General features: G+C 34.0%; 3 protein-coding genes across 3 annotated transcripts; 1 reads left to right on the top strand and 2 right to left on the bottom strand.

Annotated features, from left to right (window-relative positions):
• Nucleotides 1–382: 382 nt before the first annotated feature.
• TRIADDRAFT_63487 (expressed hypothetical protein) lies at nt 383–5,532 on the bottom strand (the record flags this gene model as incomplete). The annotated part of the gene is made up of 7 exons (XM_002107821.1): nt 383–1,090; nt 1,165–1,299; nt 1,476–1,679; nt 1,830–1,912; nt 2,052–2,124; nt 2,527–2,633; nt 5,463–5,532. 7 exons carry the CDS (start codon nt 5,530–5,532, stop codon nt 848–850), a joined length of 915 nt encoding a protein of 304 aa, XP_002107857.1. The 3' UTR covers nt 383–847.
• Nucleotides 5,533–8,705: 3,173 nt separating this feature from the next.
• TRIADDRAFT_36941 (uncharacterized protein) lies at nt 8,706–11,513 on the top strand (the record flags this gene model as incomplete). Its single annotated transcript, XM_002108608.1, has 6 exons — nt 8,706–8,759; nt 9,760–9,832; nt 10,386–10,468; nt 10,655–10,858; nt 10,967–11,101; nt 11,220–11,513. The coding sequence occupies exons 1-6, from the start codon at nt 8,739–8,741 to the stop codon at nt 11,511–11,513; spliced, it is 810 nt and encodes a 269-aa protein (XP_002108644.1). The 5' UTR covers nt 8,706–8,738.
• A 2,057-nt stretch (nt 11,514–13,570) lies between these two features.
• TRIADDRAFT_19201 (uncharacterized protein) lies at nt 13,571–14,551 on the bottom strand (the record flags this gene model as incomplete). Its single annotated transcript, XM_002107820.1, has 1 exon — nt 13,571–14,551. One exon carries the CDS (start codon nt 14,549–14,551, stop codon nt 13,571–13,573), a length of 981 nt encoding a protein of 326 aa, XP_002107856.1.
• Between the last annotated feature and the right edge of the window lie 3,886 nt (nt 14,552–18,437).

Genomic DNA, 18,437 nt, shown 5'->3' with positions numbered 1-18,437 from the left:
CTTGAGAACTTTGGAGGTGATAGATACAACAATCTAGTTTAACTGGTTGGCGATTACTACTTTAGTCTACGTAATCCTAAATTAAGGATATCGACTGTTAACCACTATAGTTACAATTAAGGAGACCGTAAAACATTTCTGAGATATAAACATATATAGAACGTAACATAGAAATAAAGTATACGTCCCGAAGATTACTTTCGTGACAATGAGATACAGAAGTTAAGCGGCTGCTTCTCTGCCTTAACACCGACAGATCGAAAATTCAGAACTGTTTACTGAAATTACTTTCATGGCATGATTAATACATCCAATTCTCTTTGAATAATCCAATAGATTCAAGAAAATCTTTAAATGAATTATTTCATTCAGGAATTCGTATATTTTATTGAGCCACTTAAATTGAGAAATCATAGGTACATTAGGGGCGTACAATGTCAAAACTATCACGCTATTCGACAACATACGCACGCATTCAGAACAATTTACTGTATTACGCAGTAAGTGAATAAGATGGTTAAGATAATTACTACAGTTAGTATTGAGTCTACGATGAAACAGCCATTTCATTACAATATGATGATGACTAGATAATATAAAGCTATCGAAGTTGAGCCAGTACACGACACTTTATAGATATCTACCTAAGTAAGCTTTTAAGTGGCTAGAAATAGGGAAGACCGTTACACCAAAGAATAGCTTTAGCTATGCTATATGCCTTCATAAATCAGCAATGAAAATGTTAGGACTTCACCTTTACCTTGAATTTTAACGGCTAGTTAACAAAACATGTCAAAGTACCATTAATTGGCTTCCATTATAGATTATCAAATTATCATAACACGAGTTAAAGTTTAGAAACTGAAGGCGCCTTCACCATAGTTTGATCCTGCGAAGGTTGTTCATTACCCATGAAACCTTTCATGAATTCAATGGGCAATGGGAATATAATTGTTGAGTTCTTTTCCGATGCAATCTGGGATAATGTTTGCATATAACGTAACTGAAGGGCAGCAGGCGATGCAGATATTACATCAGCAGCTTCCTTAAATGCTCTTGAAGCGTTTTGTTCACCTTCAGCCGCAATAACCTAAACGCAAACAAGTCGATGAGCATTACTATTTTTTGTACTTTCATTTGTGAAATTATAATAGCATACAGTACCTTAGCTCTAGCCTCTCGTGTAGCTTCCGCCTCGGCGGCCATAGCGCGTTGGAGTTGTACTGGAAGGCGGACATCCTTTACTTCTACACGTTCGACTTTTACTCCCCAAACATCGGTAGCTGAATCTAATGTAGTCTTTTTGTCAAATAAAATAGCAATGTTAAAAACCAATCGACAAGTCAATTCATAATTTCTTATCTTCTAGTTTTAGACATATTGGCCAAAGATGGACTACCAGACGAAAATATTAATTTAACTACAAATACACTCAACAGTAAGTAGATCTTCTAAGAAAATAAATATTTTCTTACCTGCATATAATGACTAATTTGTTCTCTGTCAGCTAAAACTTCAGTCAAATTTTTAGTACCCAAAACATTTCTTAGGGTTGTTTGTGCTAATAATTTCGTGGAACGATCTGCATCGGCAACGTTAGTAACAGACATCGTCGGATCAAAGATTCGGAAATAAACGACTGCGTCCACAGCAACAGTTACGCTGTCTTTTGACAGTATCTACATTTTACAAAGTCCATAGATTCCATTATTATGAAGTATAATCTCGGTTAATAAACGTACCATATCGATAACTACCGTAGTACCAATGCACGTTTTACTGCTGCGTTCTGTTGTATATGGTAATCAATAGAGAGCACTATAGTTTACCTCTTGCGGTGGAACATCGAAGGACACGGTACGCAAGTCGACTTTAATGTAGGTGTCTGTGCATGGAAGAATAAAAAACAACCCTACAAATGTAAAACGATCAGGCTTAGTATCAGCAAATATAATGTGTTACAAACTTTGAATACAAAGGTTACTGCGATCGTAGGTTTGTACATGAGTAGAAATCAGGCATAATATGTAAATTCACTTATAATGCTTTACCAGGTCCTTTAGCCCCTCCTTGCATAAGGCGACCCAATCTAAAAATAACAGCTCTTTCGTATTCTTGTACGACCTAAAGAGTTATGGAATTAGACAATCAGGTAATGTCCGATCACTTAATACTTGGATTTTAACGACTCTAATAAATAGACGTGTAGTTTGTCATCTTTCAAAATATTGTGTACATAAGATCTAGCTAGCCGCATATGTTACATTTTGAGCAGAATTAACGCCTGTTTGAAACATTTTCGTATAATAAAAAAAATTTTAGAGTCGTGAGGTTACAGCAACTGAGGTTATTAGTTATTCAATGAGAAATATGTCATCTTCAAACAAACTGTTGTACAGAAAATTATAAATTGCTAGCCTATTATGCGTGTAAACGTAATGGTGATTGTGATAATAATTTTATAAAGATCCTCCATTACAGGATACTGTTAAATCATCCGCTATCTCCATTAGGAATAATACGTACCTTGATACACATGAAAATCGAGACTGGTAAGGTTGCTAACATTACCAGGAAGGAAATCGCCATTAGGATAATTCCACAGCAACCATATCCTTCCTCAGTCGAAGGAGCTATAAAATTAAATATTTTAATGCATTTTAATTATCAAAGTTGTTCAAGTGACACGATTGCGAATAGTATTACCATAGTCACTAGTCGTTTAAATGTTGAGGATACAGTGCTCGCTCAACAAACTATGACGCTATAACATTAAGTTTAAATAAGTATCACCCAACTTAGAATAGTCTAACATGCACATCTAACCATTATCAATTGTCTACTTGCAGTCGACTCAATGACGGGTAGGAATAATTCAGAGAACAAAATACCGTACAAATGACATTATGAAATACGATAATTAGTAGAATTGAAGCGTGTAAAATGGTCGTTCGACTCGTTAATGAGCACCAGTCGATATACGGATACTCTTTATTGATATTAATTTACAGTTCTACTAAGCTATAGTATACTGTACAGTAAACATAAGAACCAAAAGTGTAAGTATTTAGTTTACGCTACTTTCCGTAAGTCTAGTACAATATAGTGTCGAAGTGGATTGTGCAACCATCGAGTAAATCTACTGGTATTGAGACTTGCGCAGTACGAAAATATAGTAATCTTTACTACAAATAATTGGCAGTACAGTAATCTTAGATTGCAGGGCTTCCATGGGGTTGGACTGGATTAATTAATTAATATTAAATATGCTAATTAATAAATTTTCTTCCATAGCAACGGCCGCTATCCTATACAGACGTCACTGTCAAAATCACTCCAATCGATCTGGTTTAACTATTCATATTTATTTTCTTGTCGGGACTTTATATTGCATTGACATATAGTCAAGACAAAAAAGTATTTTACCTATTGACTCTAACATTCCCAATTCCGTAATACCAAGTGGCAGGATCACTATTTACTGCTACGAGTAGACTGGTGAAGAAAATGAACACCGATGCCCTGGTAGAGGGGTATTACTGTACCCATAAATATACAATACGTAGAAAGAGACTCGCGTACACCGAATACAATAATAATTATAATTAGCATACCGTAACAGAAATTTGCTTTACTTCTTGTTTCTTAAATTAATAAGTACAGGTCAATTTTTCTTAATTACTCAACTGCTGCTGCATGATGTTCTTAATGTGAGCATTTCTTCACATGCATCCAGTACGTTCTTCGACTACGATTGTTTCACAAGAGGTAGAACATAATTGTATTACAATTAAGTGACTTTCAAAATTAAAAAACAAGATGTCCTCATAAGCTCGACTACAGTAGTTGAGGAATATGATTGCCTTTACGGTAGGTTGTGCAGTGATGCCTAACTACAGTGTTCTACCAGATAAGATAGAGCGTAACAGAGTTGAGAAGTGATGATTGCTTGTTATACGCATGTTTCGACACTTGATAACTTGACACCTTTCACGTCCAGATACGTTTAAAATTTGGATAAATCAAAATATCTATGATATAAATTAGGGCAAGTGAATTTAAAATAGCCGCGTCCTATCGTGCTTGATTTCGACTTCATTCTTGAATATTTCAATAAATATATCTTGCCACCGGGTTGAATTATATGTAGCTAATGTACACCAAGTAATACTGTAGGAAGAACTTTGATTACGTTACATTTTCAGCAGGGTTTCATCAAAATAACTATCTACACAATCTTGTCAATAGCACATTAAGTTAGTATTTAATAATAACGGTAATCCTGTCCATACTAACTACGATATAATATAGGCACAGTTGATTTGGTATATCTATTTTGTTCTAAAAGTCTGTAGCATCTTTTTTTGATGACATAGTAATTTTTTGGAAGAAGAAACAATCAGATTCCAACTGCTGTATGATGAGTAGCTCGTATTTTCACATCTACTTGAGTTGACTGTAGGCTATAAAATACTAATTAATTACGGGTGAATAAGATTTCGATTTTTTACAGATCTCTATGGTACAGTGAAAGAATGACTACACTTTTTAATTGATTGTGGAGTACAGCTAGGGATCTAAAAGTAGGGATATTTGCCGGCATTGGCTTTGACGGTCTTTCTGTAACTCACTATTACTACAGGCTATTATCATGGCCATTGGACAGGTACAGCAGCTGACTAGACGATACTAGTTGATATGGTAATGTAAGTCGTCTCTGCTGCAAAGTACTGCAGAGTAGCTTATGAAAGTAAATGAACCAATCTCTAAACGAGTAAAATGAAATTGTGAAGGATTTGGAGCAATTTGCAATATCCTTAATGTGCAGCATTGGCCACTCATCCTATGGCAGTACCGGGGACTTCTTGTAATAATAATTATTATTACTATTCTGCAGTATCTTAGTGGGAGTGCCTGACAGTCGAGTCCTTGCAACAGCGGAGAAGGCCACCGTTACGTTTCCACTCTTAGTCGATCGTGATTAAGGGTTAAGATTGCTTTTTCTGTGTTCGACTACTGCCACTCTATTAAGAGATAATCATTGAACGACGGTTGATTGACTTGATTCATCAATATCGTACTGTATATACTATACTGTATCCACAATTCAAGCAATGCAATATGCAATTTCCATATGTCTCCCACTAGCGAAATTGGGTCAGCTTGGAATGCGCTCATTGCCATATATTGTCTAATGTTATCGACGCTTCCAAACTACAGCAGTACTACCAAGAATTGAATTCATTGCGCTAACTCTCAGCATATAGTATTTAATGAATTCATATGATAGCGCCATGAATAATATAATTTACTTATCCTGGTGTGTACCTATCGTCCACACAGGCTCAACCTATCGTGATGGAACCGACTTGGGGTATTATGAGTGTCAACAATGTACAGCTTAGTTTGCGCCATTTCTTTCCCCCTCTTTTCTTATTTTGGATACAAAAAAAATAACTTACGTCGAGTGAAGCCAACACTTTCACTTCTAGGGTTTATTTCGCGCTGAGATATTTCTCCTTTATCAGCCATTTTACTATTTCCCAGCGAGTTTCCAAGGAAGATTTCAAAGTGGGTAAGCAAGCGAAGGAAAAACTTGGTGCACTAATGAAAGCCAAGTGTGAACTGTTACGCTACTGTCTATACACTGTAGAACTGGCTATCCAAGTACTGTATACACGGTACAGTACTGAATGATACGGTAATGGCGACGGACAGACAAAATACGGCAATTGACCCTTATTATTCTTGAAGCAGGAGTCACGGTAGTGGTTGGGAAGGTGAACTGTTTTGAAGACGAACTTCTCCTTTGTCAGTCTATGGTAACAATACTACTTGACAGTGTACAATGCAATGCAGTACGTGACAGTAGAATCTCTCTTTGGATGACAATCATCGCTGCTTCAAGCTTGGCTTTTATAGAGTTCTTCATGAGGTCATGTGACGCCTACAGTGTTATTTTTAGAATAGTAGCCCATCCTAAAACTGTATTGGACTGTACGAACGATACGGAAGGCTTCACAGTATGGCTTGTGTTTCATTGCATAGCAAAATGCACGCTGTACTATCAGTGTACAGCGTACTGTACTGTACAGTGCAGCAGTGACAAGTGCAGTGTACTGTACTGTTATGTAAAAATGTACTGTAGTGTATACCGTACCGAAAGTACAGTAGAAGGTGTTTTAAGCTTTCGCTTAACGTTACGGTTCATTACGGTACGATACCGTAATACAATGACGTCATGTAGTCCCTTCCTTCGCCTGCCAAACTAAAATGGCTTAGTCACATGACTTAAAAACAATAGTACTAGTAACTCTACAGTACACTACTTAGCAAAGCGAGTTTCCAAGCCAAGTGGAAATCCTGCTTTGCACGCTTGGAAAGTGAACAAGAAATTGAACCTATTTCAATCTGAATCATTCTATCATCTGATTGTGGGATATTGCTGCAAAATAGAGAAATTGAAGATAGATTAGGAGAGTGAACCTGACGTTCACTGCAAAACGGCCAAAACTCATGAGCTATGAATGATGATAGCTATCCATTGGTAAGCGAGGTGATCTCGTCTGCAATAGATTGTATTTCAATCCATCTAAACTGCACTACCATCATGCTTGATCATTTCCTTCACACTTTTATCGTTATTGATGAGCGAGTTCAAGTAGCACATTCAATGGAGGAGGTGGATCCGAGCTGTTACAGTAGTTAATATCATGACATAAGGATGCGTGGAGATTGACAATTACCAATTGAGCAACCGGCATATTGCCATGCTGTGCTGCCGTATGCAACCGTTGTTAATCAATACTATAAGAGTAAATGATAGTCTGTCCAAGTGCGCAAGTACTGTGTCTTGTTTTCATTTATTTTACCATCGCGACCAGAGTAGGAGTAGGATAGACAGTAATAGTCCAGCGATTGCAATCGTCCACCCAGACATTGAACGAGTATTCCTACAGGACACATTAACACTAGACTACAGGAGAGCACAGTAGTAATACCAACTGGATTGATTGATTGAATAGTCTATTGTATCATTAGTCTACAGTAACCAACAGTATTTCCATGTTGAAGCTTTGTATACAGTAGGTTTGCCTGAATAGTAAGGGAAAAATTTTGAAATCACTTTATCTTTCTTTTCAAGTAGAAGATAAACAGATCCAATCGTTTAGTATAGACTAGAGTGACTATTAGAATAGACAGCCATTGAATTGTAGATATTTGGATACAAGTTGTAAGCCCGATTAACGTGGCAAAGCGCTCAATCCAGCCCGTGTAGTACTGTAGAATTGAGAGGTAAGGTACAACATGCAGTAGGTAGATTCGTTATTGCTAAATTAAATCCAACAACAAAAACATGGCTTTAGATCAACGCCTTTCATGTGCTATTTCTATGTTGAAGGACAACCTATGTAGGACGGATGAACTAATTGATTTTACTTTATCATCCATCATTTGAGATCGCTACTGCAATAGAAAATAGTCATTAAAATGCAGTTGTTATGAATTCTTACCTATAGAGAAGTTGATACAAGTTGCTAGCTATCGAGTGATCAAGTTGAAATGTTTATCAATATTCGTATGTAGTTTAGTTTACGCTAGCAAGTTGATTTGGCCGACTTTGGAAATCAATTTTGAAACGACCTCTTGCATAGGATTAATATAATTTAATTCTATTCTCCACTACTTTAGATTAGTAGCGGAATGGCTGCTAAAGAAGAAATTGGATTCCGTGAACTTCCTATACGCTCAGAGCAGGCAGTATTTAATCGAGGTAAAACATATCTATATCTAACCTTACAGGAATCCATTCGATTAAACTTTTAATCGAATTGATCCTCTTCGTCAACTTTCGTAGACAGTATTTACTGACAGTGATACAGTAATTAGGTTCATCATCATTTGTACAATTTTTGGATGTATGTCGAACAGGTAACTTTAATACAACTCGTACTACTGTATCATACATCATCACCAGTTTATTCCACAATCATGCTTTGCTAACAATGATTGAAAAAAGTGATTTTCTTAAAAATGAGATCCCAAGTGATTGATACACCACAAAATTCATACTATCGCTAACATCTCTGATTAATTGTTCACAAATTGCCGATCGATAGAAACAGCGATGATGTTGTTGTACTGTACACATCTTGAAGTTCTTGAAAGTTATTAAATACGCAAAAACGATATATGGCATAGTATATCTTATATATAGGCAGCAAGGGTCTTATTGGCACCTTGCTGAATTTTCATCGCTCAAGCCAAATTATGATGAAACATTGAATATGTACAACAACAAATTATAAAGTTCATACGATAGATACTCTTAAAAATACAGTGTGTCAATACTTCACTGACAAGATTTTCGCTGAATATTTGGAAACACTTGACTTCCATAACAACGTAGATGATTAACTATAATACTTTGAAACTTATTTCGTTACAATGCCATCTTGCTGTTACAGTAACATTTCTGCACTCATAAGTCATTCCAAGATGTACATGATACACACTGTATAATATCGTCCAAATTTATCTTGCTCTAGATGGTCCATCTCTTTAAATAAGCCATGTACCGATAAGCACTCTTGTCAATTTTTCCCTTTTCTAATACAATACTTAACTTGAAAAATAATTTTTACCGTTTAGATGCTGAAGCTCAATCTAACTACGGAGTTTGTGGAAATATAATTCTGATTATCTCCTACATATTTCTCATAATCACTTTTCCAATCATGATCTTCCATTGCATTAAGGTAGGAAATGTTTTATGTCCTGTTGATGACACGCTACTCAATATATTAAACCGTTTAAATCAAATCAAACCATAATCAGGTGTATAAATAGATAAATTGTATTCGGTGTGCTATTTCTAAACTAGCAAAGTTACCGTTCGATTTTTAATTTAACACATGCCGTTTACACACACATGATCTAATGCACATTCAGTTCGCAATGGTCGTGATGCCAGATGGAATATATCATGGCAAAATTTCTTGATTCATCTTATTGCCGTTATACTGTAGTTAGGCCGTTTGTTTGCTGTTACAATTCTACAGTATAAATCGTTGTAGCTTACTGTACACTTCAGCAAGGGGTTTTTTGTAGAAATTTTTAGTAATGTCCTCACAATCATCGGATGAAGTACTTTAGAGGCTCTGCTTTTCAGTACAGTAATAAGGCCCCATTAATAGTGGATATTGGATATAAAATTGTAGTGATGCTGAAATTTTTGGAGGTTAGGTTCGTTATTTTTTAACGGTATCTTTTGTCAACAATAATTGACTATGTAAAATATCGGTCAGCCAGATGGTGTAATTGCTAATTTTAGTATGCTACATACCAGTAAAACATATTTAATTTCTCTCATGCGATAGTAAGCAAACAAATTACATTTTAAATCATTTAATCATTCGTTACAATCCTGGATAAAATACGGAAAGCTATGCTATCGCCAACCATGTCTATGTAAGGACACTTAGTCATGTTATTTCCGATTATGGGCTTGTTGGCTAATTTTAACGTAACAAAGACTTCTCGATTGGATCTTGGCCAGCCTATTGTTCATTGTACTCTTCTAACGTTCTACAGTGAACAGTTGCTAAGCTAGACATTGCAATACATGCTGAAATGAATAATTATATTTACCTCTCACATTTAATCTCTTTTCGAAATGGTTTTCTGCCATAATACGTCCTTACCATTAGTCAGCACTGTTTCATTGATGCAAGCTTTGTCGTAATGTTTTTTTCTTAGATTGTACAAGAATATGAAAGGGCAGTAATGTTTCGATTAGGCAGGTTGCTTTCTGGTGGTGCCAGAGGACCAGGTATAAGATTTGATTGCTATTTAATTTAACAAACTATCCTGATAATCTAAAAATTGAAGTAAATTAAAGTTATTGACAATTGCTTTCAACTGCAATACGTACGATACCAAGCAAAGCACATTAGTTATCGGTTACCCTCTCCGCGTAGTGTACAACTCTTGATTGTTACTGAAAAGTCATAAGTTGCAAATGAAGGATTCTCTTTCTATCTTATAGAAATTTCAGTAAGTAGTGCCCCGTCTCTACATATAGATTAACACAATTTTTGTACGAGCGGCTAGCGTATATTGAGATTCGTTCAAATTTTGTCGTTTTTTAGCTGTACTGTACTTGAGAAGTTTGGTGAATCAGGCGTCACGTAATTGGATAAATATTTTGCTATGACTCAATTTATGTCTTAGATTTGACTCCCATGATCACGTTAATGCTACTTCATTATCAATTAGCACCAATAGCTGCAAATTACTAAATTTATGGCGTCTATTCTAATATGACTTGCTTGATATTAACGTAGTTTTAGTAAGATCCTACCTATTTCATGTTGTCTAATTAGGATTATTTTGGATAAATCCTTGTACTGATAAATATCACAAAATCGACTTGCGTACTGTCGCCTTTGATATTCCGCCTCAAGAAGTAAGTCCGATAGAAATCGTAATTATTATTGATAATTGCCTTTGTGGGTAATACTCTGGATGCAATTTTGTATCTTGAATTATACATATTACAATCACATTGGTAGAGAAATAATTGTTTTTATGGAACTATTGGAAAATTTTATGCAAAGATTGATTAAATGATTTTATTTGCAATATATGTCAGATTTTGTCTAGAGATAGCGTGACAGTTGCAGTTGATGCAGTTGTCTATTATCGCGTTTGTGATCCTACTATGGCTGTAATGAATATTGAAAATTTCGATGTATCAACGCGCCTACTTGCTCAAACTACTCTTAGAAATGTTTTGGGTACCAAAAACATGTCTGAAATATTATTAGATCGAGAAACGACTAGTCATCAAATGCAGGTATGCTGCAAGTTATGAAGCGTAATAACTTCGCAATGTTAATCATATGGCAGATTTAAATTGGAAGATTCTTGTTTTTCTTATTATATAACTCAATTTCATATGCAGTCAGTTTTGGACGATGCTACTGATGCCTGGGGAATTAAAGTTGAACGAGTCGAAGTGAAAGATGTTCGCTTGCCTGTGCAATTACAACGTGCTATGGCTGCGGAAGCTGAAGCCTCTCGTGAAGCTAGAGCTAAGGTATCAAATATCTTTATATGAACGACCTAGATATATTATTGGTAGATTCCTAATAGTGTCGACGATTTAACGAAATGATTACACTGTTTTGTAATTAAAATTTGGCGTTGATTCGTAGGTTATCTCGGCTGAAGGAGAGCAAAACGCTTCAAGAGCACTAAAGGAGGCTGGCGATGTTATTGCTGCTTCTCCAGCGGCATTGCAATTAAGATATATGCAAACTTTAACGCAAATCTCAAGTGAAAAGAATTCAACCATTATTTTCCCAATTCCAATAGATTTAATCAGGGGCTTTATGGGTAGGGGTACTACACCGAAAGCAAAGAGCTACAAGCCAGAACCCAGATTTGCAACCACTGCTAGTATTGGATCCACTGAGTCAGTAAGATCTCCTCCTATTCCGGATATGTAATAAAATCTTTAATACGTATTTCTGGTCGTCAAGCACTGGCTTATCGTATGACGATTTATAACTGTAGCTGCTGTATAGTACAAAGTCATGTGGGTCTTTTTATCTACGTAAATGACAAAAGTCAGCATACTAATTGAAAGTTAACACTCTCGAAACTGATGACTTAAACTATGCTGTTTTTTATCTTAAAGTTTGCTATTAATGTTATCATCTCTTTGCCATTGAAAAATTTATCTATGGAATTTTCTATCGATAAAATTATTAAGCAATTTAATGCCTGGTCATGGTGAAGTCATGATCAGTAGAATTAGTCATTATCTATTATAGAAATTGCCAAATAAATGAAAATAGAAATTTAACATGAGCCTCAAGCAGAATTTGAGTGATAATCCAGTACAGTCGATTGTTGGCCTTTAAGCAGTTAATTGAAATGTATTACTTTTCAAACTGTGATTAGTCTAGGAAATTAATAACTTATATTTTATACGCTTATTAAGGAAATAACGATAAAGGATATATTATTAGAGAGAACGATTCGATACAACATCTACCAGTAGTTAACACGTTCATTAGCATGGATCGGTGGGTCATTTGTTTTGAATCGAGAAATTTATAAATTAGATACTCTAGTATGCATACTGTTGTTTACCTGAATTAATTAAAGCAATGAGCGGATAATGCTTGCGTCAATAAAATACTCGTATGCAGGAACAGCCTCGCTATTTCCGTATTAATTGAGGGATAATTTATAGTCCGAGTTTTCTATATTATGACTCGTATTCCAAAAATGCTTCTGATGTCAATCATTTACGTTGTAACTTGGATTTAAACTTAGCTTGTAGAATGATTTATGGTGAAGTTTCAGTGAGTCACAAGATGCTTAACTAAGATTGAAGATCTTAACCACGATTGTTACTTTATTAATGAATTAGCTAAGTATTACTATAATATTCAAGGTAGATTTGGTGCCATGTTTACCTTATTTTTTACCATACTAGATCTATTAGTCCTAATGCCTAATCTAGCTATCTTCTTGTTCATTATTTTGGAAACACTTTATCACTAGTAGCTTTTAGTAAATAGTTTTACATACTAATTAGGAATTTACTCTAGTCTTACCAGAGCTTGTTCCTCAGCTCCATTACCTCAGTGATACTGATTTATCCTAGTACAAACCTGCTTGTAAATACTAAAACATTATCATTAAGCACATACTCGTATCACTATGAGCTCAGTAAATTTTTAAACACGGCGTCAACTTAATCTAGTCAAAGCTTGTTATTTACTTAAATTATACTCGAAGCATTCAAGAGCCAAAACGTAAGAATTTACTATAAAGCTAAGGATCATAGCTATAAAATTGATATTTCACCGCTATATTAACTAAATTTCGACCAATTACGGTAAAGATACGGACAGAAGTCCTATGAGCATCTATTAAATATTATACAAGAGATAATATAGAAGTAGCGATAACTTGCTACAAAATTGAGCCTAGAGAATTGTTCTACTACATTTACTATGCTTAAAAATTTTAAGCAAACAATATGGTAGCTAGTTAAAATATAAGCGTTAAAACTATGCCCATAATAAATACATACTTGTATACATGAACACACAAACACATACTCACTCAAGAGCAATCAAAATTAGTAAGTTTAGCTAAAAATAAATAAGACAAAAGTACTTGGAGTTACAATGTTCTTATGATAGCCACAAGAACTGCAGTATAATTATTTATATTCTTAGTAAGAAATAAGGACACCACTACATTTTTCCGAAGCATGCACGAAATTACTTACAGTCCTTCTTATTCTTTGCTATTTCAAGACAACAAACTTATAGTAAATATTATTTCTTAATGCGGATTAAATATTCTTCTCTGTCGGCATAGAACAAACTGTTTCTGATGTTACTGTATTTTGATATAATATGGCTTGTAAAGCTACTATGCTCATGTTAAAGTTAAAATTGTACAACAGCGGTCAATATCTGCTAATATCCATATCAAATACAATTCATTCATTAGCTTTGAAATGCTATCAATCACGTTACTTTTATGAATCTCGACGTAATTTGCTATGAACACAATTCCAATACGCTTTACAATCTTTATGAAAAGATTTGCTAAAGAAAGTATATAAAAAAGGATTCATGCAGGAGTTTAGCGGAAAAATAAAGACCATAAGGAACTTTGCCTTGCTAACTGAAATTAATTTCAGGCCAAAAACAGCACTTAAGCCAAAAACGGCGATGGGAGCCCAACATAAGAAATCAACGAAAATCAATATTAACATTCTACGAGCAATAATTAAATCCGTTCGATTTGCGGTATTTCTAGTAATAGCGCTATTGGAATAGTGGACAACGTAAAAGATGTGTAAATAGCAACCCATAACTAGAATGGTAGCCATTCCATTTAATGTTAAAATCACGGCCATATATAATTTACCAACAAGCGTATCGATATCAGATGGTAGGCAAATACATGTCTTAGAATAGCTGTTCACATGGAGTAGTGGTAGAGTGGCCAAGGTAAGACCAAATATCCATCCGATCAGCATGGCTATGCATGCACCCCGCAATTTTAAATGGCGCTTGTAATACATTGCATTAGTCACCACCATATAGCGTTCGATGGTAATCATAAGCAAGGTATAAACTGATAATTCCGTAGAAAAGACTGCAATAAATCCTGCTAACTTACAACCAGCGCTAAGTTGCCAAGCAATTGCAAAGTTGGCGTAATTATCAGCAAAGATAGCATCGATTGTCGCCATGGTACCTAAGTAGAATCCCATGCACAAATCGGCGATGGCTAAATTACAAATAAGAAACTTAGTAATAGTAAATTTTAATGGGCTTCCATAGATAACGATGAGAACCAGGATGTTACCAATTGTAGCTGCAATAAACATGAACCATTCTGGTATTCTTAAATACCAATCACCTAAAATATTTTCACACGGCGTAAATTCATTGGGTTGTGGCCTACAAATGACAGGTGATTGACCACCATAACCACCTCCAAGATTCATTAAGTCAGTGTAGTTAATTAATGATAGATTTTGATTGTACTGGATTAAATTGATTACATCTTTATTCAAGGTAGTTTTATTACCGACAAAACCTCCACCACCTTGATTAACTAGATCTGTTTTAGAAGTAGGCGGTAAAATAGACGGAAAGAAAAAGCCTGGTGGATCTGTATTAGTCTTGTTTCCGTTAGGTTTCCAGGGGTTGTCGCTCCATGGCCATGAATATGTTATTGCATCATTGAATGTATTCGACATATTTTCCAGCCCTATATATTCTCTATAACTTCTAGTCTCAGTCCCATTAATAGACTGATTGTGCTGCAGACGCAGTTTGGTAAGTTCACTTTGAAATATACAGCAAAGATACGGATGATGGACTTGAATATTACGGATGAGTGGCACTTTTAATGGCTTTGGCAAACGAATAAAAGACCGAGAATCTGCATCTAATGAGCGCAAACTGATTAGACCATTATCAGCTCGATTTACATCTGAAGGAAAGTTTAAATGGGTAATATAGGTACCAGAAATATTTCTGTAAAAGAATAAAAAGTCCATTGAGTGATTTGTTAATAGTTTGTATTTCGAAATTGAATGGTAAAATCTAATAAATCAATTCAAATATTGTAAGTAACTCTTGAGGAAAATTCTAGAAACGAATTTATACCTAGAGGCCGATGCATACGTAAACATTCACGCCTAATACCTTTACCAAACATGGTTTTTATGTAGCTACGATAAGTTGCTATTTACAGTCCTCTCACTAAAAATTAAACACTATAGACTGCTTTAACTAAGATGCATTTACGATGACAGCTCGATCAAATGAATACTTACAGCTTCAACATAGCAGGAGTAGCAGGATAGAAGTGTTCAAATGCATTAGAATGAAGTGAATTCAATGGATTTCTGCTTAAATCTCTGTAAATAATAACGTAAATCTGTTCAGAGTTTATATAAGAATTATTCATGAAATCATTGTCGATGGCATAGAACTAGAAATGAAGCATATAAATACTGCTAAAGTTGCTCGTTCTGTATCTAATTTAATACAAAATCTTTATTAGCAATTGCAAGTAAATTTCTATCCAGAATGATAAACAAAATCGAGCTCCATTAAAATTCTCTTCAATTGCTAAAAAGTTCTAAGATGAGGCTCTTGTTAAAAAATAATTCACAATACGTTGCACGTAGTTACATGATAATTTAAAGATTACCGTAATTGCAGAATTTCTGCATATAATTTTTAACCAGATTTTCTCGGAATAGAATTAAAATAAAAATTATTTGAAAAATCATCAATCCTTAAAACTATATTTAAGTTCCTTTGATTATAATAATTATTGTCGGACCATGAAATTACTGGATAGGATCTTTATTTCATTCACTGATCATTTTACTTTAAGAGTAGTATTTTCTTACATTGATATGCCAAGATGACTTCCGGCGTTTGCAAAAACATGTTCCTGTATGCTTACGATCTTGTTGTCTGATAAATCACTTATCAAAATAACCGCGAATAATTAGAAGAGCAAAAAAATAATGTTGAACTAATACGGTGTTTTGAGATATTATTAATGTTTAGTTGATGATGCTATATATCACGCTCTTACATGATTTGTAACTGGTTCAATCCATGAAAGGCATTTTCAGGTATTCTCGAAATATTAGAATGACGTATAATCCTATATATCAATGGGCATTCAAACTGCATTAGATTTTATAATATTTGCTATTTCTCGATTTGCGGTAAATGCAATAATTAGATGAGCAGACAGATATCGAATTCATAATTGGATATCATGCAAATAGAAGAGATTTCTTCCTCCTTCAATAAATAATCGAAAAAAGTACAATGATTTGATACTACTGCATTATTTACAATTAATATCGAGCTTACACTTTTTTGGCATTAAATAATCTAGATAACCTCGGGAAATGAGTCAAATAAATACAATCAATTAAGGCTCTGAAAATAATGAAAATCATCTTATCGATTAGCTTGTGCGTTGAATAATTATCAAAACTACTTAATTTGCGATATTATACTCAATAAATAGTTCAAGTGAGTTATAATACCAAATTGAAACTTCGTGAAAAAGCAATCTTTACGGAACGGAACATATCCATTACTAATGATATATAAAATTCACTAGTTTACTCTACCTTTGCTTGTAGCATTTCGATATCTGGGGTATATTACGTACTACTATTATACCCTCTAACTTAGTTTGTGAAAGTAAAACTTAATAGCTGTTGTTGAATATCAAACTTACATTTCTTGTAATTGAGACAAACGATAAAAAGCTTTACTATTAATAACTTGCATGGAATCAGAAATAATTTGCCTATAAGCGATCAATTGCAAAGAGTGCATAGTTGGTTATGGCTTACAGCAGATACTTTAATATTGCTATCAAGAGAACATGAAAAGTCAACAAAATAATTAAATGCCACTCTCCTTTCTATTATTACTACAGTTTTGAAATCGATATAACCTTAGTAACTTAATTAGTACATTTTTTCTGTAACTTACAACATCTGAAGATTGGTAAAATTTTGAAAGGAATATTTAGGCAAGGTATCGATTCCAGAATAATAATTAGATTGAGCATAAGTGTTCATAACTATTCTGCTTATTAAAAAATGACGAAAGAACAGCGCAAAGGAAATATTTTAATTATTTATTTTATAAAAAGCTAAGCAATTAACAAGACGATAATCAGTGTGCTGAAAACATATAAGAAAATGACTCTAGTAAATAAGTAATGTATTACAGTGTAATGGTAGAGTATAAATTTTTTCAAATATTTCTGTCTGCCTCCTTTACATATATTGAATTAATTATTCGAATGAAAAACATATCAAGAGTTTACGTCAAAATGCAACAACACTTATAACTGACGTCTGAAGTACTCGGTTCATTATTAATGTGTAGGCTTCTATGTAAAGAATTTGAAATTACTTATGATAAATATACGTCTTTAGTAAAATATTCCAACATTATTTTATTTAAATTGAATGAAGTGTACTGTATTTAAATTATAGATATGCAATGGCAATAAAATTGAAATAATTAATAATTAATAGGGAATCGATTTGTGATTTGTGTATCTTTAGGATAATTCTTTCTGTTCAAGGTTTCAATACTTGAAGGCTGCTCAGAGACAGTATAAATATAAGATTATTTAGCGCATAAATGTTGATTTCGACACATTCTGCATTAATTAGTTGATCTCATTAAGCAGTTAAGACAAGAAAGAGCTACTCAAATATTACTTAATTATACATTCATGAATCTAAGTTACTTATATCGCTATCATGACAATTTTATAGATTAAAAATAATAAAAAACGTTTAAGGATAATATAAACAAAGACTTTATTGGCTTATTTTCTAAGTCCTACTCTAAAATATTCATGAATTAAGCTTCGGATCTAAATGTCACTAAAACAAACTAAAATTTTACTTTCAAAAAATTCTAATTGCAAAAGTGATTCGCTTACTCATTACCAACTGATTCAGTCCAAGAAATTTATTAGCACGATTGTTAATTTTGTGGATGTTTACGAATAACATTGTAACCGTGGGCAATTGTACAAAACAAGAGAATAAATTATTGCTCGCTTATTTCCTAAATTTGCGAAAATTAATGCTGCTTAAATACACAGAGTCACACAGTATTATTATAAATTTATGTCAACTTTACGCTATGTAGTGCTAGATTACATAAAACGTAACATAAAATTTTCTAAAAAATATTGAAACTGTTTCAAATAATAGAATTACGAATAAAAATTCAATGTCTCATGTTTTTAGACATTACTAGTATATTTGGGTGATACATAAGTACGACCAATTTTCTGGTGCTTTGTGCTACTTGTAT

This window comes from Trichoplax adhaerens, genomic scaffold (assembly GCF_000150275.1).
Source record: "Trichoplax adhaerens TRIADscaffold_1 genomic scaffold, whole genome shotgun sequence".
NCBI lineage: Eukaryota > Metazoa > Placozoa > Uniplacotomia > Trichoplacea > Trichoplacidae > Trichoplax > Trichoplax adhaerens.
Note: the sequence above shows the minus strand (reverse complement) of the source record. Positions and strands in the feature narration are given on the sequence as shown.